Source organism: Centruroides sculpturatus, unplaced genomic scaffold (assembly GCF_000671375.1).
Source record: "Centruroides sculpturatus isolate CEXI.00-Female unplaced genomic scaffold, Cexi_2.0 scaffold289, whole genome shotgun sequence".
Taxonomy (NCBI): domain Eukaryota; kingdom Metazoa; phylum Arthropoda; class Arachnida; order Scorpiones; family Buthidae; genus Centruroides; species Centruroides sculpturatus.
This window is the reverse complement of record NW_019384529.1, coordinates 20,629-42,880: the sequence shown is the minus strand read 5'-3', so window position 1 is coordinate 42,880 and position 22,252 is coordinate 20,629. Positions and strand designations below refer to the sequence as shown.

The window sequence follows — 22,252 nt, the reverse complement described above, 5'->3', positions numbered from 1 at the left end:
GCTCATGGTGATATGAACTGAATCATTTGGCACATTTGTGGGAATAAATATATAACAAATATTTATTTGTTATATATTTATTCTATTGTATTTCTTCTGTATTTATTTAGTTGAATATAGTGAGTGTCTCAAGGGGATCAGGTAGTTTACCTTCTTGAAACATTTAAAAGATCTAATATTATTCAATGGGGCCCTACATTAATTGTGTGTATGATTTAAGAGAGAGGGCAAAAATTACGTCAGTGTACACGATGGATGGAGGGAGTCGAAACATTGTGTATGTGGCATTTTTTATTGATATCAGTGGCATACGAATTTATTATAAGCTATTATACTAGTCATATGAATCAGAATAGTCATATTTTTAATGTTGGGGAGGATCTATGAACTGTTGTACACGTAATTAATGTACTGCCCCATATAAATCTTGAATATGATTTTAACAATGTTATCTTTAAAGATTTATTTGATTTTTTCCAAAAATTAATTTCAATTTACATAAAATGAACACATTATTCACAGACATTTCAGAATTTATATCGATTTTTGCATTAAAAACGAGACTTTATATTGACCAAATAAACTTATTAAAAATATATCTAGTGAATAATAATAAATTGAGCAAAATTCTATTATTAAATAAATTTAATTTAATAAATTCTTAAAAATTTATNCACAAAAAAATCATTTTTATTCGGCTTTTTAGAAGAGAATTTAGATATCATCTTGAGAAAAATAAAACGCTTCGTACGCATCGCATCGCTTGACTTTGACGCGTCACTGATGCGTGATGACGCGCGTTTAAGCGTTTACTTCGCATAACGCGCGGATAAAACAAACAAAAAAAACCTTTAGTTACTTTATTGTAATTAATTTGATAATGTCTTATACTAAGTGAATTATTTAGTGTTAAGTAGTAAGGCGCTTATGTACTGTACGCGAACGGTCGCGACTCGCCTTGTTTACGATAAAATTTCGTCGCGCGCGTATAAAACAGTTTTACACTCGACTTTAAATTCGATTTTACTATAAAAATTATTAATACACTTATCATCAAGAAAAACATCCCTCATTATAACTCAAGTTATTTTAAAATTTGCATTATTTATTTTATTCATAATACAAATCCTTCTTTATTTAAAAAAAAAAGTGTGAGAGAAGTTAAGCGACGCGTTGCATCGCGCGCTTATTTAAAATGGCGGCGATAGACGAAACGTACTTTTCTGATTTAAAAAATTAATATATTTATTACAAGATAAACTAGAAAAATAAAAAGGTAAATGAGTGTATAAAAATTCACGAAATAAAATATTTTTAAAAATATTTACATCATTTCGTATTGCTAATAGAATTACAAAAACAAAACAAAAAAAAAGTAATTGTAGAATTTCGGTGCGACGCGACTCGACGCGACACAATGCGACGCGCCGAGATTTTGCAATTACATTTTTTAGCGTTATTATATTCTAAAACATTAATTATTATTCTTGTTATTATTACGAGTAGTAAGATTCGTGCTTCTGTGATGCGACTCGACCCAACTACTTAATTAATATAGTCGAAACATGCTTTTTCTAATGGTTTCTTCTCACAAAATATATTATTTTAATGAATTTTAAATGTAATATTAATATTTACGTGCTCAGAATAAGCTAGTTTACTTTTTACACATTAAATATTCATTTAATAAACGAGGGATAAATGGAAATTTCAAGAAATTCGGTGTTAAATATCTATTTTTTTCTTACTGAAATTTTTCAGTTAAGTACTTACAGAAGAGTTTAATACAAAAAAAAAGCAACGCCCCATCAGATGATTGGACGAAGCATACGTGAAATACAAATAGGTGTGGCTATTAGATGAATAAATCAACTATGATTGGTCAAAGAAATGAACATTTGACTAATCAAGTCATTAACATTTCAAAATTCAAATGTATTACCGTTTCGTTTTCCTTCTTCAGCCAATCACCGATATCCATTTGAAATTTTAATTTTAACCATTTGATTTACGAACTTTTACGCCATTTTAAACGCGTGATACAGGAATTAAAAATCCCGTAATTTAAAACCGGTAATTTTTATATAGTTAATCGGGGTCATCTTTACCTAACCTTTCCATGAATGGTTCAGATTTTAATCTATCTAATTCAATTCTCGAGATTAAGGAAGGACAGACAGACAGACCAACAGACAGGCGACAGTTGGAATTTATTGGTCTATAATTTTTTTCATCCAGTTTAATTTTTAGTGATTTATTTTATCGAATTTTTTAGTGATTTATTTTACAATTTAATCCAGTTTAATTTTTAGTGATTTATTTTATCGAAGTTTTAAGCTCATATCGTTGTACATTTTTTATTTTTTTATTTTTGAATAAAAGGGAGGAAGAAAGAAGAGAAAAACTTCGGGATTTTATTGGGTGTTTTGTCCACTATCATTATAGGGAATAATCAAAAATTCAATAATCTTTTTTTTTATCCTAAGTGAATGAGGAAGTTCTGACGTCGTTTCTTACCTTATCTTTCAAGCGGAACCATTGCTATTTGTCATCCTTCCAATCGATCTATATTATTCTCTTTTGGTCCATCGACGCTATAAAAAGGGCACCTATCATTCATCCTTTGTCAATTCACAGTAACTCTTCAAAATTAAAGTAGCTTATATATGAAAAAATAATAATAAATTATTGTTAAAATGTAACTAATTATCAAGTTTTAAGATATTAGTAAAATGTAGGTAAAGGTATATACATTGATTTATCTTATCCAATTGAACTTTTTATATAAAAAATAAGCCATTGACCTTGACTAAGAGGACACAAGTCACATGTACTGTACTTGAATAGATGTTTACTGCATTTCTTCCTACCAAGTACTGTTACAAATATGGAAATTATTATTATATTAATTTCTACTGTTCTGCTTTTGATATTTGCTTCATGGTTTAGGTATGTTAATAAATGCCTACTTTAATAATTATTTGAAATTAAATTCGACTTTTAAACATGAAAATTTTTATTTCAGGAAGCAAAGACAACGAATGACATATTTTAAAAGAATTGGCGTTCCTGGACCACCACCTCATTTTATAACAGGAAATATGAAGGAGATAGATGAGAAGGTAATAAAGTAATTAATTTCTTAGGTAATTTTAAGAAAATAAAGTGTTTTTTTCTTACGTAATTTATATGTATTTAAATTAAAATAATTGATTTATGAAATGATGCGGATTAATGTTTTATAAATAAAGTAATTATTTTGTGGGCGATAACGAATTGTCTGTAAGGTAATTTTATTTTCTAAGTATATATTAAATGATTAAAAATAAATAAATATAAGCTCTTTAGATGAATGTTAAGCCTTTAGATTTGGTTTGATGAGTTAAAACAACATATCATACAGACGATCTCTCAACAGTATGCTTTCCAGTAGGGCTTTAGTGGAAAAATAGTTCCCTTTAGGTGTTAGACACAAAGAAACCAGGAAAATTCCACGTTAGTGAGGCGCGAACCCGCGACCTGTGAAGCCTCCTTTCAACTCTTTCCACCCTGTGGGCACTAAGAGGGCTTTTTTCGTGCCTATTGTGGATTAAGTCAGATTCACAACTGGGGACCGGGTAATGAGGAACTGAGGCCCATATATCTCTCATGTGCAAACTGACCTAGTCATAATTCTAAAAAGCAATTCTATGCTGTTTAGCTAGAGAAAACATTTTTGTCCATTATAAAACTAAATTGATTTCTTATTTTATAACTAATTGTTACAATTTTGCAAAGAAAATACATTATCTATACTTATACTTGCGAATACAAGTCGTAAATTATCTATAACACACTAAATTTTAACTGGTCGTAGGTTCGTAGGCTGGCTGCGTGGACAGAAGTTTAAATCACTCGCAAAAACAAGGAAATTATTTTCAGATAATTTTGTGATGACTGGAGAGAAAGATAAACGAGGGGTGTAGTCTTACGTCATCAAAGACTTCCCTTCTCTTCCCGCAATCGTTAAATACAAACGAATCCTGCCACACCACACAACTTACGTAATATTTGAATAGTCCCAAATAAACAAAATTTAATAAGGGATTGTTTATTTAATTTAGAAAAAGTTTGATCTGATCTAACACCTAAGTAGAGGCCAGTTTTCATAGTAAGTCCTGTTGGGAAGTAACCTCCTTGATAGATCGTCCATCTGTTGCTTTATCTAGTCAAATCAAACCAAATCATTCCATTGGAATATAAAATGTGTTGCACGATTTTTTTCACCCTTTTTAAAGCTTAAAAACTCCTGTGCTTTTTGTCAAAAATTTATGAAATTTGTCAGGGAGGTTGTGTATTAGAGGAATTGATTCTATTAAATTTTAGTGGTTAAAGGTCGAGGGAGTGGCGAGATAAAGAGGGTCGTGTATATTTTTAGTAGAGTCCGATTTAAGGACGATTTTACTCGTTATTAGTATTTACAGTTTTTTTTTATATAAAATCCATCCCTACCCTCAAAATTAAGCTTTTTGCCATTTTATAATAGTTAACAGAATTTAAAACTTTTTAAATTTTTATCATATTTAAATAAAATATGATAACAGATGGCGCCATCGAAATTTTAAGTGTTGCCGGAAAAGTTAAGCAACTCGTTTCTGGATATTTTTAAAATTTTCCTTTTGGTTTTTCTCAGAACCAGCGTTTATTTATTCTTACTCAGAATTTTTTAAATTGTACGCGTAGGTGTCAACTCTAAGGCACCTGAACCCATTCAGCACCCATTAACATATTAATTTGTGCTGGGCCCCAAAGTTAAAGGATGGACAACGTTTTTATCCTTCAATTTCTGTGGCGCTCCGGAAACATCCCGCCATTTCTGGATTTCTTGTCCGAAGTATGAGGAGGCCCGTCAAGATCTCGGTCGCACTTTTATCTATAGATTTCTCAGTCGTCCGGACACTCACACCTATTTACTGGGCACACGCCGACCTACCTCCTCGCCAGCTCGTGGAGGCATTAGAACGTTTTATATATCGATCGAACCGCTTCACATAATCGTAAAGCGGTGTACGTCGGAGAAAAGGCCAACAGGCTAGAATTTCCATATAAACTGGATTGAAGAAGAATCCTTCAATTTTTGGGAACCCCGGTATTAATAAATTACTAATGTATTACAATAACGGATTCTGGACCCTTTCAGTTTACGTCTATGATTGTAGGTGTCAGTATTTCTTTTTTTTTTTTTTTTGTGGTTTTAGGTTCCTTACCGCTCAGAGAGCACAAAGAGGCCAAGGTATTAGTATTTCATTTTTGTTGAGAAATCTTTCGAATAAATAAGATTGCAAAAGATCGAAGTACAAAAATAATGTTTTAAATCTGTCTAAAAATAGTCTGATGATCAGTTAACTAACATCATGTGAACATTGTTGTCTGGCGGATATCTGCTGTGACTTACCTTCGATTTGCTGCTCACGGGGATCCGGATTGATTCCGGACTATTGTTGTATGGCTTTTCCACGAGTGCTATCGGTCCCTGGGACTTGAACTGACAATGAGATGATTGCCTCTCTGATTCTGCGTTGTATGGCAGCTGCTAGACACAGTTGAAAAGATTGCGATTGCCCTCTTGCACTTCATGTGGGAGGGGTAGAGGATAGATCGGTCTATGTCTTTCTTAGAGTTGCTATGCAAATGACATAAGTTCATTTCATGGGTTCTTCGTTTTTCTTTCACCAAACTTATTTGCAGGCCTTATCAGAGGCCAGTACGTCCGTATGGCTCGGATCCATTTTTTGCTCTCTTTTCGCTCTGTAAGCACTGAGATCTAGATTTTATATCTCGTGGATTCAAAATATCAAAAACTAAAAAAATAACGAAAAACATTTTGTAATATTTGGGTATATATATATACCCAAATATTACAAAATGTTTTTCGTAGATATAGGTTTATTTTTATTTAACAAGCTACTTTCAATGATCGCGTAACTATAACTGTATACATTATCCGTGTAGGTGTATATTAGGTGTATATATTACAAACGTTTTGTATACGTTATATTTACATCATACATTAACGCATGTGTATACAGGAGATTTTCTAATTAATGAACTTGAGGAGACCAATATTTTTAGTGTTTGATATTTTGAATCCACGAGAGATATAAAATCTAGATCTCAGTGCTTACAGAGCGAAAAGAGAGCAAAAAATGGATCCGAGCCATACGGACCTACTGGCCTCTGATAGGGCCTGCAAATAAGTTTGGTGAAAGAAACGCGAAAAACCCATGAAATGAACTTATGTCATTTTCATAGCATCTCTAAGAAAGACATAGACCGATCTACCCCTCCTCTACCCCTCCCACATGAAGTGCAAGAGGGCAATCGCAGTCTTTTCAACTGTGTCTAGCAGTTGCCATACAACGCAGAATCAGAGAGGCAATCATAGATCAGGATATATATATGGATCCTGATCTATTATTATTATTTGTTCGAGTCGCAAGGCAATGAATCAAGAGTCTATCGTAAAAGCTGTAATATTTCGAACCCTTGTAATCTATACGCCTAGAGCCCAGTAGCCAAGTGGATACTGGTGGGCTCTAGGCGTATAGTTGGTCGTGAGTTCCGCCTCGCCCACGAGCTGACCATGTGAAGTTTTCCAGGTTTTATTCACGTTTGTAACACCTAAATAGAGGCTAGTTTCCCACAGGAAGTCCTCCCGGCAGACATTTCCCCCTACAGAAGTATATAGGAGTTACGGGTTCCTGTTCGGGCCGATGTTTTCTCCCATAATATTCTAAAATAAATTTATCTATTTATAATTATTATATTTGACAAGAGATGGCGGCCTTCCTCCTGCCAAATTTTTTAGTAATTATTTAGCTTTAATAGCCCGATAAAGCAATCTGGCGATTCGTTCGATGTTAGATATGTGACAGTGCAAAAAAAATATACAATGATTTATTGTGAAATCATCACAATGCCGGGCTGCAGTTTTTAGTCATATATTTTAAATTGAATAAATTAAGAATATGTTTTCCATCTCAAATGAGTCTTGCTTCTGTACATCATATTTTTTTACTTTTACTGGTAACAACAGTCGTGCAGGCCATCTATCTAAATCCATTCATTTGTAAATTTTTTCGTCCGATGGAGATTATTAATATTAATAAAATTAAAGACAGTCTTCTCAAAAGGGACCATCATTTATTTCTTGTGTTCCAGACTATACATATTCATGGCGACCGACCTTCCTTTTTAGGCTACATGCCGCCAGAATTTTAAAAAGTCCTTTAAAAAACACAAATATATCCATTTAAAAATTCATTCATGCAAAAATTTTAAAATTGAATTCACGTGACTTCCGTTCTAGACCGGAAATTTGTATATAATTAATCGGGGCATCCTGTTCCTAAGATTTCCATATCTGGTTTCGACTTTCATCTATCTAACTCTGTTCTCGAGATTAGGCAAGAACAGACAGACGGACGATAGTAGGAATTTATAGATATTTGAAACAATTGTAGGCCAAAAACTAGATTAAATTTCAATCGAAGGTCGAGAATATTTGATGTAGTTTTCTCTTCCTACCAAAATCTTCAATTTTATGTCGAAATCTTCTTGAACATCCTCTTTCATGACAAGTTTATAAGATTAGAAAATGAACATAGTCAAATCTCCATAGAGCAACCCTCTAAATAGCAAAAACACTAATGAATAGTTTTAAAGGTTTATAATAGCTGTGAATTATTTGTTTGTTTTATTAAGTTACGGCAACGCAACACTTGAGCGATCTGCCTAGGGGGATGCCTTCCGGGAGGTCTTTTTAAGCATAGCTGATCCCTATTCAGGTGTTAATTAAAGACGTGGAGAAAACTCAGAAAACGGCACGTGGCCAGCCCGTCCTGGAGAGTTGTGAACCCACGACAGAACTTCCAGTATTCAGGGTATAGAACCGCTTGGCCACTGATGAGCCTTGTGAATTATTAAATGTACGCTTGTATACTGGAAACGATGTTATAATTACTAAATCATGTGACTTTAAGCTCTCAAACTGAGATTTTTGTGTGGATCTAAGTATAATTCTTATTCTTCCACGTACTTCAGCTTAGCGCCACACTCGATCTAGTACCAGTTTCAGAGACAAACAAATGGTGGCGCAAAATCAAAGTTTGATCATTTATTAAATCACTTAAATACTGTTGAACTAGAAATTCAATATTTTCGAAAATGTTGATCACAAGTGCGCGATGAAATATTTTCTTGGTTTTATTGTGGATCTGGTTCGAGTCTGCCTTGATGTTTTGTCTTATCTTGTAGTCTACTTTTGGAGATTATCACCTGTTGGTCTTATCTTTCAATGTGAGATTGTGACTTTTTTATGATTTATTTATTTTCTAAAGCTAACTATTGTGTAAGTAGATTAGATTAATAGTATAAAGCAATGCAACACACGGGCACAATGCCACGGGGTATTTGCCTAGCTTTCTATAGAAAAATTGACCTGTATTTAAGTATTTGACATGTGAAGAAAACTCGGATCACCATGTGGCCATCCTGTTAGTAAGGTGCGAACCCACGACCAACGACTAATGTTCAGTGCTTTTATTCACTCGGCCACTGGTGGGCATTATGTAAGTTGATATGTCGTGGTACTCATTAGCGTCGATCTGTACAGTACATATATTAGGTCGGATCATTGGCAATAAGTGAGATAAATTTTTCATTGTCAGGCTTTGAGTTTATATAAAAATAAGGTGCATTTGTGCATAGTACTCGTTTTTACTTCTAATTTATATAGTATGGGGTAAAAACAAAATAAGTTTGGAGGGGAGTCAATTTGCTAATACAAAAATATTGGGGAGGGACATGGTGTCCTCTCTATTCCTTACGGATTGATGACCCTAATGGTGGTTCTGTAAATGATTAGTGTCGTAGTACTCTGTGTAAATGATTAGTGGAAATGATAAATCAAGTTACGTTGCAAATGAAAAAGACAAGTGCCTAGTAATATCTTTAGAACAATAAAAGCATGTTTTTTTGGCTAAACGAAATTGTTATTGCACTACAAATGATCAATATTATCTAATATTTTTCAGGGATTAGCAGAATGTCATCGTCTATGGATTGAAAAATATGGAAAGATCGTTGGGTAAGTGTGCCTCTCCGCTTGTAGCAGTAGAGTTTATAATTGTAAAATAATAATCATCATCACCCAATTTTTAGATATTACATCGGTTGCAGACCGTTCATTTTGACAAGTGATATAGAATTGTTAAAGTTGATACAAATTAAGTATTTCTCCGATTTTAATGACAGAAAAGTAAAGCCATTATCATTACACATTTACTTTATAAAATTAAGTACATTTTCGAATTTTTTATATACCTAGGTAGTAGTTCCTAAAGGAACCATGCCGAGCCTAGTATCTGGACATTCTATCGTAGCTAATAGGGGAGGAAAGTGGAAGAAAAATAGAAGCATTATAACACCAACTTTTACATCAGGGAAACTAAAACAGGTTAGTATTCTTCATATAATTGATTATTTTTTCAACTACCATTCCATTTCCTGTAACGTTCCGTAACGCTGTCTCACATACCCTTCACCAAAATTACATAACGCATATTCTCGATCAACATCTTTAATTGTACTAAGGAGTAATACGTAGCACGGGGTAGTGAACGTTACATTATTTCATTAATTCCATGTAAGAAGTAGTGACATAAATAGTACAATTCACTATGTAACACTTCAGAAACAAAAATGATTTATTCTTCTACCCAAGAGTTAAGCAAGATCTAGCAATTACGTAACTTTTTTTAAACATATCCCACCCCTTTGTAATACATCATGACGATATCTGCATTCTCACACGCCCATTTCTTGCTATACGTAATTTATGGGCAGCCCCTGAGTTATTTAAACTGCGTGAACATACATACATATTATATAGGGGAGACCGGGGCAACTTCGGCATGCGGGGCAAGTTTGTCAAGCGCTTTTTTTAAAAAACAAATTAAAAGAAGACTTTGGTTATAGGTTAGGCAGTTGAGTTTTATTGGTGGCTTGTTGAGTGTAGTGTTTTTATTGTTCTCCAACAAAGGTAGTTGAATTATCAAGCAAATTTTCATTTTCGTTCAATTCCACATAATATTTTTTTTCCATTTATATTGAATTGGCAGGTTTTGTTATAATTCCATGATAACGAAAGTTACTTTTCCTGTTAGAAGGATGTAACNAGGACCAGTTTCATAAAACGTCCTCCCAGGAGGACCCTTGGTTGCGCCCAAATATTGTATTGTATTACAAACCCCAATACTTTGGTGATCTTGGTGGTGGTAAGTACCATCACTAATCATTTCAAGCCTATGCTTGTCCAGAACCTCGCACAACTTAAACTTTCCCTGATGTCATGCCATCAGGAAAAGTTCTATAATTAACATAAATTAATTCATTTACCCCATTTCCTCATCACTTGATGGTAACAAACTTTGGGAGGAGTTTTAGCCATAGAGCTCTTCTCAGTTCGAGAAAGTTCGATACGATACAAATACACGATTACAATATAAAACATTTCATAATAAATAATTTTTATAGTTTTTTCAATAAATTTCATGACTTTTTGTTTTTTAATTTAGGCACCATACTACCAGCACTTGTTTAACTTACACGACATTTTTATTAGCGACACATCAAGATATTCAAGAAAATTTACGACAAGAATTGTTAAATGTCTTTCATCAAAAAGTAAAAAAAATTAATTAAATTATAAAATTAGAATTATAGTTAAACCTCGATTTAGCGCTACTATTTTACTCTGAAATTTGCGTTAAATCCAAATATGTCATACAATTATGAGACCGGGTATTGTGGAACTCTTAGGTTGTGATTCTGTAAACTTCATAACACGAAGATTTTAGATGTTACAGCACAGATAGTTTAGCAGTATGGCTTCCACTTTAGCCGCCCGGCCTTCTAAACTAAGATTACTATGTTTAGATTAGGATCTAAACCTCCTAATCGGAGGTTTTTCATTCAAACTTCTGTCTACATTGTCTAGATGATTCCCTCTAACCTTGCCTTCCTACTGCTCTCGAAGTCTTCGCCTCCCACTTGAGAAATCCAGAAATGGAAGTCAAGTCATCTGCAACATTAATTCAAAGAATGTCGTGAGGTACTGCCGAACACTTTCGGGGTAATGGCATCATGATAGTTTATGGACCATAAGTCATGAAGAAAACGTGTAATATCGAAACTATTACATTAAAAAAAAATTGACTAAAGAGTGTAATATTCTACATGCCTAGTATAATATTCTATATGTATAGAAAGATAACAAGAATCACCTTACCTCAAAATAATGAAACAGAAAGTTGTAAGCAAAATGGCGAAAGCACGTTTACACGCTCTCTCATTCAAGCCATCTTACAACGCATTTAATAGTTCAGAGATGATAAAACTGCTCCATTTAATATTTATGAGTACGGGTACAGCTTTACGATGGTTGCGATATATCGAGGTTTGACTTTATAAATAAATACTTTTTTTTTAACTTTTTGTTTTGAAATGCAGGAAGAATTAACATATGATGACATCATGAATTTAAGTTATATGGATCAAGTTGTAAGTGAATCACTTCGTATTTATCCTCCCGTTATCAGGTGAGGCAAATGTAAATTTTTAAATCCATATCATTCAAGTTTCTGTACTAAATATTGTTAACATTTTCCAGTTTTGTCACTCGAAAAAGTAATATAGAATTTCGCTATAAAGATTATGTATTTCCTAAAAATACAGCTTTTCAAGCTGCTATTTGGGTTTTGCATCGTGATCCGGAATTGTGGGAAGATCCTTTAGATTTTAAACCAGACAGGTAAATTTTTGGATATTTTTCTATTATTTTTTGAGGGATCTGCATTCGAGTATGATCAGGATCTTTAACTTTTGTTTAGGCATAGATCTCTATTATAATGTCTGTCAAAATGGATGAAGGAAGGATACTCCTCCATTCTCCATGTTGACTGACTATCAAACTTCCACAGTAAGTAAAATTGAAGCTTCATGCATTACAAATCCCTTTTTTCAATCTAAAAAAATGATACTTACCGGGTGATAGTAATTAATTATCCTATTCAAGCTGTCTAGAGACTAGTGACAATTTACATTTAGTCTAGTCTAACATGCTAAATGCAACTAGATTTAGTAGGGTGATATTTCCATAAAAATTAGTACCAAAACTCGCCGCTATGGCACATTTAGCGCTAAAAGCAACGTTTTATTTATATAGCACACATAATCTTAGCCATGCAGAGGATATTGGCTTAGAGTGCTCAGTGCAGTCCCCATTTTGAAAGAATAACACTTGAAGACGATGAACAGCGTGTTCAATGGCCGATTTCAGTTAATCCTGTGATGCTTCTCACATGCATTGTGATACTGCCTTTCAAGACTGCAAATTTGCAACATGTCCTCGATAAACCGCACTTCTTAAGTATCTTTACAAATGAACTATTTTTTTGTTGCGTGCAGTGTCAAGAGTGCCATCGCGGCGAGCTTTGGTTCTAATAGTTTTCATGGAAATGTCTTTCATACTCTCTGAATTTAGTTGCATTTAGACTGCTAAATATTTCTAGACGACATTGAATAGGCCTTATATCACGGATTCCCGATCAGCTCGTTCTTCATAATGTTCCATTTTGCTGGTATAAACACCCTATACATTGTCAGTTTATCTGACAAAGTTATGATGACTCTATTATCATTAAAATCAACCCAAAAGAACGGGTTAGATTGGTAATTTTGGATAGCCTCACAAAATTGAATGTGCACCGGTTTCTCAAATGCTCGGAGATATAGAATTTGAAATCCTTGATTATCTTGTCAAGTGTTATGAGGGTGCTATAAGTACAGGGTAACAATACCCGTCCTTACCAAACTAGACTGGTCGAATTGTTCCTTGAGGCTAACAACTCGTTCCCCTGACCTCAATCATATTGAATATGCCTTGATTATTTCAGGGAAATAAGTCGTTACTCTATTTCTCTTCACCAAAATCTGCAGGAGCCCAGTATAAATGAATTACTAACAGAACTTATCATCTCTTCCATATTTCATATTCTTTAGACTATATTATCTACCTCATCAGTGGCCTAGAGGATAAAACCACTGAACACAGGTTGTTGATTCGCTCTTCATCAACGGGCTGGCACATGTATTACAGTTTTCCAGATTTTCTTCACATGTTTAACACTTAAATTAGGACCAGTTTCATAAAAAGTCCTCCCAGGAGGACCCTTGGTTGCGCCCAAATATTGTATTGTATTACAAACCCCAATACTTTGGTGATCTTGGTGGTGGTAAGTACCATCACTAATCATTTCAAGCCTATGCTTGTCCANACACACACACACATACACCTACATATACACCTCAGGACCATAGGAAAGAGGGAAAAGCAGCCAAAAAACGGAAAGCTGTTGCCATGATTACGGCCATGGTTTCCTAATTTTTATATAAAGCTTTCACTTTCAATACTTTCTAATGTCTAAATCTCTTTGGATAGAGAAATGTGTGGCTGAGAGGGGAAAATAATATCTTACGGATAACACTTTCACATAAAGAAAAGTCCATTGATTTGATATGATAGTGTTGTACAACGTTTTTACAGATGTATTCTCTGATGGAAAGTTCTGTGGAAGACTTCTTGCAACTATTAAATAAATATTCTCTTCGTAACGTTGATATTCACAAATTATACACAAAGTTAAGCATGGACGTTATAGGAAAAACGAATTTTGGAATTAAAACTGATGTACAATTTAACAATGACAGCAGTTTCGTACATGATTGTGAATTTGCTGTAAGCTTTAGTTTGGCTGATCCATCCGTAAGGATATCAGGTAGTATATAAAATTATATCAACATTTACTGCGTGTAATTTTTATTATATATAATGTAATAAAATTAATATTTTTTCTCAAGTTTATTTTCCAGATACTTCACCTGTTGTATTCATTCTTAGAGTACTTCATGATAATCTTCGATATTTATTTAAACTTCCTAGCGTAACTAGACTCATTAAAACAGTAAATGACGTTATTAAAGCAAGAAAATTAAACAAACAGGTTTTTAGTTGTTTAAAAATTATAAAGAGAACTTTCAAGTATTACAACGACAAAAATGAGTTCCTCCTTCCCTTCATCACCAGTTATTAGGAAGTACAGTGCCCTTCTGCAAATACAAGTAATGTCATTAGGCCAGAAGTTTAAAGCATTCCCAAATACACAGAAATCATTTTCACGTAATTTTGTAATGAGTAGAGAGTAAAATAAACGAGGAGGGTTCAACCTTACGTCATCAAAAACTCACCTTTCCTTCTTCCATCGTCAAAATCGTTAGATACAAACGAATCCTTCCTCCCTATAAACTGCTGAAGTAATACTTGAATGGTCTCAAATATGTAAAAGTTAATAAGTAAAACTTAGATTAGTTTATTACTTTGAAAATACATAAAAATTATGAAAAGTAGTGTAAATATCTTAATTATTTTAGAAAAGGTGTGATCTGATTCAATTAATGATAGACAATGGAATCTCTAATGAGCAATTAAGATCAACTGATATTCAAACTCTAACAGCAGACTCCACTTCTACAAAGGCTAATAAAGAAATCTCTTTCCAAGGTAATTTTTAAATAAAATTTATTTACTTTTATGATTTTGATTGATAAACTAGATCTATAATTATTAATAATGTATAAATATTTTCCCAAACAAGAAAATACGGAACAGAAACTGCATCGTATGACAAATAAAGAAATTCAAGGAAATTCTTTGATATTTTTCCTAGCTGGGTATGTTTTATATACTGTATATATATTATATATACAGTATATCTGTTTTCTGTTATTTTTCATAGGAAATAAAATATGATTAATTAGAAAACAATTTTTACTTGATTTCTGCTTGTCATTATAACTATTATTTTTTTACTGTTAAATAAATTTCTTGCAATTTACATATTTCCTTCTCTTATATCATATTCACTTCTCTAGTTTCTTNGCTCTTCATCAACGGGCTGGCACATGTATTATAGTTTTCCAGATTTTCTTCACATGTTTAACACTTAAATTAGGACCAGTTTCATAAAACGTCCTCCCAGGAGGACCCTTGGTTGCGCCCAAATATTGTATTGTATTACAAACCCCAATACTTTGGTGATCTTGGTGGTGGTAAGTACCATCACTAATCATTTCAAGCCTATGCTTGTCCAGAACCTCGCACAACTTAAACTTTCCCTGATGTCATGCCATCAGGAAAAGTTCTATAATTAACATAAATTAATTCATTTACCCCATTTCCTCATCACTTGATGGTAACAAACTTTGGGAGGAGTTTTAGCCATAGAGCTCTTCTCAGTTCGAGAAAGTTCGATACGATACAAATACACGATTACAATATAAAACATTTCATAATAAATAATTTTTATAGTTTTTTCAATAAATTTCATGACTTTTTGTTTTTTAATTTAGGCACCATACTACCAGCACTTGTTTAACTTACACGACATTTTTATTAGCGACACATCAAGATATTCAAGAAAATTTACGACAAGAATTGTTAAATGTCTTTCATCAAAAAGTAAAAAAAATTAATTAAATTATAAAATTAGAATTATAGTTAAACCTCGATTTAGCGCTACTATTTTACTCTGAAATTTGCGTTAAATCCAAATATGTCATACAATTATGAGACCGGGTATTGTGGAACTCTTAGGTTGTGATTCTGTAAACTTCATAACACGAAGATTTTAGATGTTACAGCACAGATAGTTTAGCAGTATGGCTTCCACTTTAGCCGCCCGGCCTTCTAAACTAAGATTACTATGTTTAGATTAGGATCTAAACCTCCTAATCGGAGGTTTTTCATTCAAACTTCTGTCTACATTGTCTAGATGATTCCCTCTAACCTTGCCTTCCTACTGCTCTCGAAGTCTTCGCCTCCCACTTGAGAAATCCAGAAATGGAAGTCAAGTCATCTGCAACATTAATTCAAAGAATGTCGTGAGGTACTGCCGAACACTTTCGGGGTAATGGCATCATGATAGTTTATGGACCATAAGTCATGAAGAAAACGTGTAATATCGAAACTATTACATTAAAAAAAAATTGACTAAAGAGTGTAATATTCTACATGCCTAGTATAATATTCTATATGTATAGAAAGATAACAAGAATCACCTTACCTCAAAATAATGAAACAGAAAGTTGTAAGCAAAATGGCGAAAGCACGTTTACACGCTCTCTCATTCAAGCCATCTTACAACGCATTTAATAGTTCAGAGATGATAAAACTGCTCCATTTAATATTTATGAGTACGGGTACAGCTTTACGATGGTTGCGATATATCGAGGTTTGACTTTATAAATAAATACTTTTTTTTTAACTTTTTGTTTTGAAATGCAGGAAGAATTAACATATGATGACATCATGAATTTAAGTTATATGGATCAAGTTGTAAGTGAATCACTTCGTATTTATCCTCCCGTTATCAGGTGAGGCAAATGTAAATTTTTAAATCCATATCATTCAAGTTTCTGTACTAAATATTGTTAACATTTTCCAGTTTTGTCACTCGAAAAAGTAATATAGAATTTCGCTATAAAGATTATGTATTTCCTAAAAATACAGCTTTTCAAGCTGCTATTTGGGTTTTGCATCGTGATCCGGAATTGTGGGAAGATCCTTTAGATTTTAAACCAGACAGGTAAATTTTTGGATATTTTTCTATTATTTTTTGAGGGATCTGCATTCGAGTATGATCAGGATCTTTAACTTTTGTTTAGGCATAGATCTCTATTATAATGTCTGTCAAAATGGATGAAGGAAGGATACTCCTCCATTCTCCATGTTGACTGACTATCAAACTTCCACAGTAAGTAAAATTGAAGCTTCATGCATTACAAATCCCTTTTTTCAATCTAAAAAAATGATACTTACCGGGTGATAGTAATTAATTATCCTATTCAAGCTGTCTAGAGACTAGTGACAATTTACATTTAGTCTAGTCTAACATGCTAAATGCAACTAGATTTAGTAGGGTGATATTTCCATAAAAATTAGTACCAAAACTCGCCGCTATGGCACATTTAGCGCTAAAAGCAACGTTTTATTTATATAGCACACATAATCTTAGCCATGCAGAGGATATTGGCTTAGAGTGCTCAGTGCAGTCCCCATTTTGAAAGAATAACACTTGAAGACGATGAACAGCGTGTTCAATGGCCGATTTCAGTTAATCCTGTGATGCTTCTCACATGCATTGTGATACTGCCTTTCAAGACTGCAAATTTGCAACATGTCCTCGATAAACCGCACTTCTTAAGTATCTTTACAAATGAACTATTTTTTTGTTGCGTGCAGTGTCAAGAGTGCCATCGCGGCGAGCTTTGGTTCTAATAGTTTTCATGGAAATGTCTTTCATACTCTCTGAATTTAGTTGCATTTAGACTGCTAAATATTTCTAGACGACATTGAATAGGCCTTATATCACGGATTCCCGATCAGCTCGTTCTTCATAATGTTCCATTTTGCTGGTATAAACACCCTATACATTGTCAGTTTATCTGACAAAGTTATGATGACTCTATTATCATTAAAATCAACCCAAAAGAACGGGTTAGATTGGTAATTTTGGATAGCCTCACAAAATTGAATGTGCACCGGTTTCTCAAATGCTCGGAGATATAGAATTTGAAATCCTTGATTATCTTGTCAAGTGTTATGAGGGTGCTATAAGTACAGGGTAACAATACCCGTCCTTACCAAACTAGACTGGTCGAATTGTTCCTTGAGGCTAACAACTCGTTCCCCTGACCTCAATCATATTGAATATGCCTTGATTATTTCAGGGAAATAAGTCGTTACTCTATTTCTCTTCACCAAAATCTGCAGGAGCCCAGTATAAATGAATTACTAACAGAACTTATCATCTCTTCCATATTTCATATTCTTTAGACTATATTATCGCTGTCTATTTTTATTTTATGCAATCTTTATCTCCTTTATACTCTTTTATATTATGTTTTAATATTATTACACATAGCATATACTATATTATATATACATTAATATATTGTAAACTCATATGGTTATGCTATATATAGCATATATTTAATATACAATAGTATATCAATGTAATTCTTATACATTTTTGATAATGAATAGATTTTTCTCAAACAGCGAAATATATAAACAATTTAAATACAAAAATAAGAAGAAAGAATAAGTGAGTTAAAAATTAATTTAAAAAATATATAACTAATAAATTTAAATTTAATAAATATGTTATTGTTATTGTTATTATTATTGATAATATCAATATGTCATAATAAGTTATATGTGGCAAAAAAGCATTTATATGACATAAAATAGTCTCTAAATCAATAAAAATGAAGTAGAATAAAGTAAGAATCCTAATTTTGTTTGCCAAAATAAATAAATGTTTTACAAGTTAAAACAAAAGATAATTTTCTAACATAAATTTCAATAAAATTAATGCAATACAAAATTTTATTTAAATAAATTCACAATGATCAGTTTTTATGAACAAGGGAAGTTGGAATGGTTCCAATATTTGTGAAACAGAATATTTCTCACGTGGTAAATGATGTAAATTATTTTTTAATAAAATATTAAACAAAAATATAAAATCAAATTATTTCAAAAATTATAATTTAAATTTTTCATCGAATAGTTTTAAGATGTTATTTTCTTTCTAAACTGCGTTCAAATTACAAGAAAATATTTTATATAATTTACAAAAATCTTGAAAATCTGAAAATTGTGCATAAATTTGCTTTGTAGACAAAGATTGGAAGAATAGAGAAATATAAACCAAAGAATAGAGAGAGAGAGATGAGAAAGTTAATAAAATTCATGAAAACCAACTGATGATGATGATGATAATTATCTAAATTATAAAAATCTTTACATGTCTACATATATAAGTTTTCAAAATTCTGTTTCCATCCAGCAGGCACTAAGAGAGTTTTTTCGTGCCCAGTTATAAGTTCAGTCAGACCCACAGTTGAGAGGACCAAGTGGCAAGGGGCATTGCTTCTTCCGCAAAACGTGTTTATGATGATCCAATTTGTTGACACTTTTTTTGTGGAAGAATCAAGCTCCTCTCACTCGGTCGTCCCAATCATTGATCTGAATGAACCACGAAATGGGCACGAAAAAGAGGGTTTATTTTCGTGTCAATTATTCTTTATAATTTAATTTTTCTAGATTAGATATTCTATGAATATTTCTGAGGATTTGAGTTGGATTTGAATCCAGATACCCAAAGCTGAAGGCTGATGCTTCAACTTTGATCACTCGATCGATAAATGCAATTTATGCAAAAATCGTGGTATAAAATATTCATACAGGGCTAAACTAGTAATAGTTTAAGCAAGAATTTCAATTTCTTAAAAATATTTATTTTATAAGCTTCCTCTCAATATTCATTTAATGTATTTCTATTTTTTCTATCTTAGAAATATTTATAGAATAAAACTTAATAACATGTACTTTCAGAAAGTAAATTTATTAATTTTTTTACGTTTCTAAATACAGATTTTCACCAGAAAATAAATCAAATATGGGTATTTCTTACCAACCCTTTGGCGCTGGACCACGTAACTGTGTTGGAATGAGATTCGCTCTTTTAGAAATCAAACTAATTCTAGTAAAATTACTGCTGAATTACCGCATTCTTCCTAGTTCCGAGGTATAATTTAAAAAATATATACAAATTAACAAAATAAACCTTAATTTAAATAATTACTTTAATTCTTACAGACAAATCTAGACGTGGAGTACAAAGTATCTGTCACCGCACCCAAGAGTGGAATGTTCGTTCGACTAGTTCCTCTTTCAATACAGAAGCCATAAATATTTTCTAATTAAAACTGTAAAAAAAATGAGATAAAATAATTTAAATCGGAATTAGAGTATTAATTATAGATGAGCATCCAATGCTAATTCTTCATCCAAATTTAACACTGACGATCGATATTATTCTAATTAGTGTTTGTCGTACGTTGAACTAATGTCAAACAAGTTTCTTGGTTAGGCCAAGGAGAACTTGTGCGGAAGGAATCATTCGGTTCATGGTCTTCAACCTCCTGATTGACCTTGCCACAAATATCTTCAGACAGTTTAAACTAGACAGCCTTTTGCTGACGTTTCTCTACTTTATACTCCAACATATGGTAAATGTTAAATTGTATTTCACACGATATCATAATCGAATTTTTTGAATTTTTTAAATACAATATTATTTAATTTTCTTTTTAAAGCATTTTATGCTCTATTTTATTATTATTAATTTCTTTTTTATTCAATTTCTTAAATTACTATCCCAGCTACTTGTAACTGTATCTGATGTAATTTTGACCTTTCGGTTTTTGTATTTCTCAACATTTTAAGATTCCTTAATTAAAAAAAAAAAAAAAAACAGGGAACATAATTCTGTATCTATGTGTGAGTGTTGGCCTGTATTTTGCTTTATATCTCAGGATCTCATGGACCAAAAATTTTGAATTTTGGTAGGAGATTGTGAGTTAAAAAGGAGGAGGAGAGGGGTAGGGGATCATATATCTCGATTGAGGTTCGAATGAGTTTTACTCGTAGTTGGCATTTAAATACTTAAAAACTCACATATAACTCCTAAAACAAGTCTTTTGCATTTTATAGTTTTTTTATTATTTATTTTTAAATGCCTTTTACTGGTTTTTGGATTTTTAAATTTTGTTTTAACTTAATCTCAAAACTTTTTAAAGCAAATTATTATTTCATTTTCACTCTTATTTTCTACAACTTTCTAACGCTTTACTGTGCTTTTTTATATGCTATTTATTTTTTTAAAAGATAAAAAAAATTCAATGCAATACTTAAATATTTCCTTTGTATAATTTTTTATTGAGTTTTCTCGATTTAAACTAGACAGTGAAAATGTCTAGTTTAAGACAGTGACACAATAAAAGTGAAAATGGTACCGTTTTCACTTTTAAAACGAACCATTGGCACATCTCCCATATCAAGTCAAATAAATGAGACATTTGATATAAATTATTCTTTATCGTATTTTCAATTTTACTATAAAAGGAAATAAAAATACACTCGCTTTCCTTGAATAATATAATTTCGAAATTGTGACATATTGAATGTCTTTAACAGTAAACAATTCTGAAAATTGAATTTCTATAGCAACTACAAAAAAAAAAAGAAGTAGTAGTATTGAATCTATAATCCTTGCACAGATTATATAACAGCGTAAAACAATTTAAATTTCAGGTAATACTATTGTGAATAAAAATCAAAATTCTAAAGATGATCGACTTAACGTGAGTGGAGTAGGGTGTGGTTTATTATGACGTGTCACTTAGCGTTTTTCAAATTGATAAAATGAGTATGATAATGGATACGGCCTTGAAAATACTTCCTGATATTTAAATATATATCACATTCATAAAAAAATGTTCCTTTTTTGAGGTAATTTATCAATTTTTTATATCCAATTCTTTGAAATATTTTTTTCCTGTCTACATTTTAAATAATTTACATATTTAAGTTGCTATATTTTAATAACATTTTAATTTTTTAGGAATTCTTTGCTTAAATATTTTTTCAAACTTGTTTTTAATTGTACATTTAAGAAAATTACCGGTATTTACCTAAGAATATAATTATTATTTCATGCTTGCATTTTCTATATTTTATATTGTCCACTAATATCCGAGTAGATATCACTGAACACTACTAGTTGGTCACGTGTTCGGACCAGAGTTTTCCGGGTTTTCTTCACATATAGGGGCTATTTTTTTATGAAAGATCTCTCAGGGGGCATCCCTTTGGCAGATAAGCCACGTGTTGCGTTGCCGCACCCCCACCAAATGATATTTTACATACCCCACCAGTTGCCGGGTGGATAAAAATCACTGAACACTGGTTCATGCCTGAAACAGTGGCTAGCCACGTGTTTTCTAGATTTTCTTCACGTGTCCAACATCTAAACAAGGGCCAGTTTTTCGTAGAAAGTCCTCTTGAGAGGCTCCTCCCTTGGCATATTGCCCATGTATTGCTTTGCCTCATCTCATTAATCCAATCAGAGCCGGCCCTACCATAGGGCGAACGGAGCAGCCGCTCCAGGCCCTAAATCCTAGGGGGCGCCTCAGTGGCAAAGAAAATTAAAGGGTATAAATTAGGGGGCGCCATAATAGGATAGGA

The 22,252-nt window shown here is 32.4% G+C and overlaps 1 protein-coding gene and 1 long non-coding RNA gene across 2 annotated transcripts; both read left to right on the top strand.

Moving 5' to 3' along the window:
- The first annotated feature begins 2,833 nt into the window (after positions 1-2,833).
- Positions 2,834-20,262, top strand: LOC111622965 (cytochrome P450 3A24-like). Its single transcript, XM_023365435.1, has 14 exons — positions 2,834-2,949; positions 3,026-3,122; positions 9,075-9,127; positions 9,202-9,298; positions 9,368-9,496; positions 13,646-13,877; positions 13,960-14,102; positions 14,530-14,659; positions 14,754-14,829; positions 15,508-15,616; positions 16,442-16,530; positions 16,602-16,742; positions 19,598-19,751; positions 19,823-20,262. Exons 1-14 carry the CDS (start codon positions 2,888-2,890, stop codon positions 19,913-19,915), a joined length of 1,605 nt encoding a protein of 534 aa, XP_023221203.1. The 5' UTR covers positions 2,834-2,887; the 3' UTR covers positions 19,916-20,262.
- On the top strand, positions 10,394-11,765 carry LOC111622966. Its single transcript, XR_002756373.1, has 3 exons — positions 10,394-10,725; positions 11,551-11,639; positions 11,711-11,765. It is a non-coding gene; the product is annotated as an uncharacterized LOC111622966 (long non-coding RNA).
- Positions 20,263-22,252: the final 1,990 nt, after the last annotated feature.